This window comes from Helobdella robusta, assembly GCF_000326865.2.
Source record: "Helobdella robusta unplaced genomic scaffold HELROscaffold_15, whole genome shotgun sequence".
Classification (NCBI taxonomy): domain Eukaryota; kingdom Metazoa; phylum Annelida; class Clitellata; order Rhynchobdellida; family Glossiphoniidae; genus Helobdella; species Helobdella robusta.
The window spans coordinates 1,546,135-1,551,155 of NW_008703839.1; the positions used below are offsets into that span (position 1 = coordinate 1,546,135).

A 5,021-nucleotide genomic window follows, 5' to 3' on the forward strand; every position below is an offset into this window, starting at 1 on the left:
ACATTTCTACTCGACTCAGTTGGGTGTCGGAATTAAGGGTGGCGCTGAGGCCGCTGTTCATGCGGTTCGTAGAATGGTCACCGACCTCCTCGATCAATGTGGGTTTCTGAAACTGGACTTTAAAAATGCCTTCAACGCCTTGAGAAGAGACTCGATGTTGGAGGCTGTCAAACTTTTTTGCCCCGATATCTATAATTTTTGCCATTCTGCCTATGGCGGAGTCTCTTTTCTTGGCTACCACTCTTGAGTTGTAGAATCGTCCGAGGGGGTACAGCAGGGTGATCCCCTTGGTCCTTTGCTGTTCGCACTAACTTTTCATCCACTCTTAGAGAAAGCTTCGTCCACTTTCGTTTGCGCTTATCTGGATGATATCAGCATTGCTTCGGACGGCCCAACTCTGGCCGATAGCTACGAATACCTGAAGCATAACTACGCTGCAATTGGTTTAGAGTTAAACATTAAGAAATGCGAACTTCACTGCCAAAGTTTATTTCAGGTGCCACATGCGCTGGCTGGAATACCCAGAGTTGGTGCATCAGAACTGAGTTTTTTAGGCACACCTTTGGTCGAGGGCGATTACCAAATAAAGTTTATAGACCTAAAGCTTTCTGAGCTCAAATTCGCCCTAGGTCGTGTTTCCTGTCTTTTGGCCCATGATGCTTTGACTATTATCCGCAATGCCCTCAGTTTGCCCATATTGATGTACTTCCTGCGTACATACAAACACATTGACTCTTCTAAATTGGGCAAATTTGACAGAGCCCTGCGCACCGCCCTGTCGTCGATTTGCAATGTTCAAGTGACCGACAGTGGTTGGTCCCAGGCTCAGCTGCTGGTGTGATTTGGTGGGCTGGGGTTGCTTAGCGTGGTTCAGCTGGCTCCCGTTGTTTATAATTCTTCTGCCGCTGCCACTCTCGACCTACAGTCTTCCCTGCTCCACCGGTTTTTTCGTTGCCGCGATATTCTTCCCCCAGCGTCCGCCCCGGGGGACCGTACGCACGTCCAGATTTTGAACGATGAATATAAAAAAATCTTTCAAAATTTGTTGTCTTCATGCGGCGACGACTTTTCCACCGCTCGTTTGTTGGCCATGTCCAGCGTTGCCAGCTGTGGGTGGTTTAGATCGTGGCCTAACACCTCTGTGGGCACCAGGCTTGACGACGAGTCTGTAAGATTTGCCATTGGCTTCAGACTTGGCCTGGTCATTCAAAATAAATACACGTGCCGATGTGGCGCTGAGGCGGACGAGTTTGGGCACCACGGTTTGGTTTGTCGCCTGGGTGGGGGCCGTCAACTACGTCACTCAGCGCTAAACGATTACATTTGTCGGCTCTTCTCCAAGGCTTCAATCCCGGTTCTCAAGGAACCATCTGGCATTTCTGCGCATGATTGTAGGCGACCGGACGGATGCACGCTAATACCTTGGAGAGCCGGCAGATGTTTGGCGTGGGATGTTACGGTCCCTGGCACCCTCGCCAAACGATACGTAAACCTGACAAGTAAAGAATGCGGTTTGGCCGCGGCCAGGGCAGCGGACGAGAAAATGAAAAAATATGGGAATGCCCTCCCCTCGATGGAATTCTTGCCAATATGCATCGAGGTTCTCGGCCCGATGGACCACAACACCCTTAAATTTCTCAAGGAAATAGGCAAAAGTATCAGTGTCAGATCAGGTGACAGCAGGGAACTGTTTTTTGCAACCAACCACATTTCGTGCTTGTTGCAGCGGTTCCTGCGTGTCTGTGTGCTTGAAAATATCCAACTGAATGCCGACATGTGCAATTAACGACAAATCAAAGTGTTAATCCATTTGTTATTTGATGTTTGACGGTTCAGTGTCACTCATCATGTTTTGGTTTTAACATACATACATACATACATACATACATACATACATACATAAAATCTAGCTGCTAGCTGTTGGTCAATTGTTTTTTGCTGTTGATTTTTGGCGTTTTTTCGAGTCGTTTTTCAGTATTTTCGGTTGACTTTTGGACGGACTATTCACTTTAGTTTCAGAGAATTCTATTTTTTTGGTTAATATCGATATTATAGAGGTTTTTGTTAATTTTTTAAGTTGAATTAATTTTCATTTTTTGGTATATTCGTTTTAAGCTGCGTTGTACAATATTCAGGTTGTTGGTAATTGGACAATTGCTAGCATGCCGAATGCTAATGATAGAGTGTGCACTTGTTGTAAAAATGAAATTAAAAGAACTGAAAAAGAATTACAATGCAGTTCATGCAAATTTTATGTGCACACAAAGTGTGTAAACATATCTGATTCTTATTTACCTGTGTTTAAAATAAAACATGTGAAATTTCATTGCGATGGCTGTCTGGAAATTTTCGAAAATTTTGACAATGCTTTAGTAAATGTTGATAGACATTTTGTAAAATCTGCAGTTGAAATTGCTGCTATTCGTGAATCAAACAAACAGCTCATTTCTGAAGTAAATGAAATGAAACAATTGTTGAATAATTTTGGAAAAGTTAGTGTGGCCGTCGGTCCTGAGTTTGCAAAAGAAATGGATATAATGAAAAGATCAGGCGACAGATCAGCTGACAGCAGGGAACTGTTTTTCGCAACTAACCACATTTCGGGCTTGTTGCAGCGGTTCCTGCGTGTCTGTGTGCTTGAAAATATCCAACTGAATGCCGACATGTGCAATTAACGACAAATCAAAGTGTTAATCCATTTGTTATTTGATGTTTGACGGTTCAGTGTCACTCATCATGTTTTGGTTTTAACATACATACATACATACTTACATACATACATACATACATACATACATACATACATACATGTATGTTGGTCTCGCACAGACTGGTTAGTTTTTGAATTCTTAAAATAAAGTTTAAAATTAGGTATTTATTTATTACACTATCACTTGGTTTTAACCTAACTTTGATTTTACAATTTTGTATCTTGTTTTTCGTTATTCTTTTAATAGTATTGGTCTTATATTAAGCGTTTCTCACTTTTAATTCACTTATATTCATTTTACAATTGTACTGCAAAATTTTTTTTTTTCTCATTTCACCTGCATACCTTAAGTTAAACGACGTTTATTTTTTTTGCGTTTATATTTTACACTAAATCCCAACATAAATTCATTTTAATAAATTATCTAAGAAATTCATTCATTCATTCAGTCATTCAGTCATTCATTTTTTCAAATATAATCTAAACTATGTGACAGCATATTTGTATACCAACTTAATTTATTCGTACAACAGCAAATTTCGTAATTTCAAGCTCTTACTCCGGTACACTGTTATACAGTTGCACACTTGCACGCGGTTTCCACTAATTTCTACGGAAAAAAAACTAAACATAAACAAAACAAAACAAAAAAACTAACTAAGTATTTACTTCTCTTAGTATAAGCCGGTATATACATAAGTGCAGGTGCATTTATGCATTTGCATATATGTACGTATTCTCATCTAGTCGCTCATCAATAATATTCAATCAATACCAAAAACTAGCCATAATCACCAATTTAGTTAATTCATCATAATTCATCATTTCATTTAATCGTTCATCAATAGCAATCAATTACAACCAAATACTAGTGCATGTATGTATGTATGTATATATATGTGTATATATATATATATATATAGGCATTCATTCGCATTTAATCGTTCATCAATAATAATCAATTACTGCCAAATACTAGTGCATATATATATACACACTATTTTAGGCCCAGACTCACATACCTCCCACCTTCACAAACCTTTGAACGGCTCCCAGGGCGGGCAGCGCACGTATTTTTTTGTCTTCTTTTTTTGTGTGCTTCAGCACCGTTCACCCTCAAGTGGGTTTGTGTTACTTCCTCTCGGCCAGCGCTTATTGAAGCCATCCTTTGTTGTCCCATCGTTGCACTTCACTTCAGTCAAAGTTGTCGTTGGTAGTAGTTTTTTTTGTATTCTCCATTGGTTTTATTGTATTCCTATGGCTTCTAGCCAGAGCTCCTCTTCTGGTTCCAGCACTCTCACTCGTTGTCACGTATGTTCCAAACATTTTCGTTTGCGTCCCGATGGCGCATTGGTTAGGCATGGAGGAAAGGTTAAAGGTTCAGAATGTTCCGGTTCCCTGGCGAAGCCCAAGAACGGGTCAAAATGCGCGTCATTGGGAAACGTTTCCGGTTGCGCCCCCGCCGCCAATGCGGTCGGCAACGTCTTGATCAGCAGTGCTGCACCGCAACAGGTTTCTAAAATCGACATGGCAGAGAGGTTTTTCAGAAAATCTGCTAGTTTTTGTTTAATGGATCACATCCCCAAACATTCAAGAACAAAATTTGGTCAGACGCTGGCTAAAGTGGTAAAGGAAATTATTGATAAACCCTCTATTTCAATCAGTTGGTTCAAATTGCTCTTTTTGCCAGCAATGATCTTGAGGAAAAGTCACCGCGGCGGCAGACGTCATAATCCAACTGGACTAATCAATCAGAGGATTGACGATTTTGGCGGACAATCCGTCGAGAAGATGGCTGACTGCTTAGAATTCGTTAATAAATTGGAGAATAAGAAATCAGCCGAATCTAAGTTGATATCTTCGGTAAAGTCTAAGATCGAAAAAGGAAACATAAAAAATGCGATGCAGCTTCTGTCATCAACGGACACCGTGGCACCTGATACTGAAGAGACTATACGTGCTCTAAAGTCTAAACATCCCACCGCACCCAACAACAAACAGCAAAGTCCCTCCAAGGAAAGTTCAACCCTGTGCGTTACATCTCAACAAGTACTGGTTTGTTTAAAAACTTTCCCAAAGGGAACATCAGGTGGCAGTGACGGCCTTACGCCGGAGCATCTGAAAGACCTCACATCTTCAAAAACAGATTCGATTGATCTCATCAACTCAATCACTGCATTTATCAACATGATCTTAAATGGTGATTGCCCGCCTGATGTGGCCCCATACTTTTTTGGCGGAAGGCTGGTGGCCCTATCGAAAAAATGCGGCGGGATCAGACCCATAGCAGTCGGGTGTGTGTGGAGGCGCT

General features: G+C 41.2%; 2 protein-coding genes across 2 annotated transcripts in view; both read left to right on the forward strand.

The window, feature by feature from the left end:
- The window catches only part of HELRODRAFT_169286 (hypothetical protein), a gene marked incomplete at both ends in the record, with an annotated part of 4,278 nt that extends 1,603 nt beyond the window's left edge, over positions 1-2,675 (forward strand). The window contains 3 exons of the mRNA XM_009015125.1: positions 630-799; positions 1,364-1,673; positions 2,116-2,675. Coding sequence (XP_009013373.1) covers positions 630-799; positions 1,364-1,673; positions 2,116-2,675 — 1,040 coding nt within the window. The remainder of the gene's footprint in view (positions 1-629; positions 800-1,363; positions 1,674-2,115) is intronic.
- Positions 2,676-3,967: 1,292 nt separating this feature from the next.
- HELRODRAFT_169287 (hypothetical protein) overlaps positions 3,968-5,021 on the forward strand; it is a gene marked incomplete at both ends in the record, with an annotated part of 3,932 nt that continues 2,878 nt past the window's right edge. The window contains one exon of the mRNA XM_009015126.1: positions 3,968-4,957. Coding sequence (XP_009013374.1) covers positions 3,968-4,957 — 990 coding nt within the window. The remainder of the gene's footprint in view (positions 4,958-5,021) is intronic.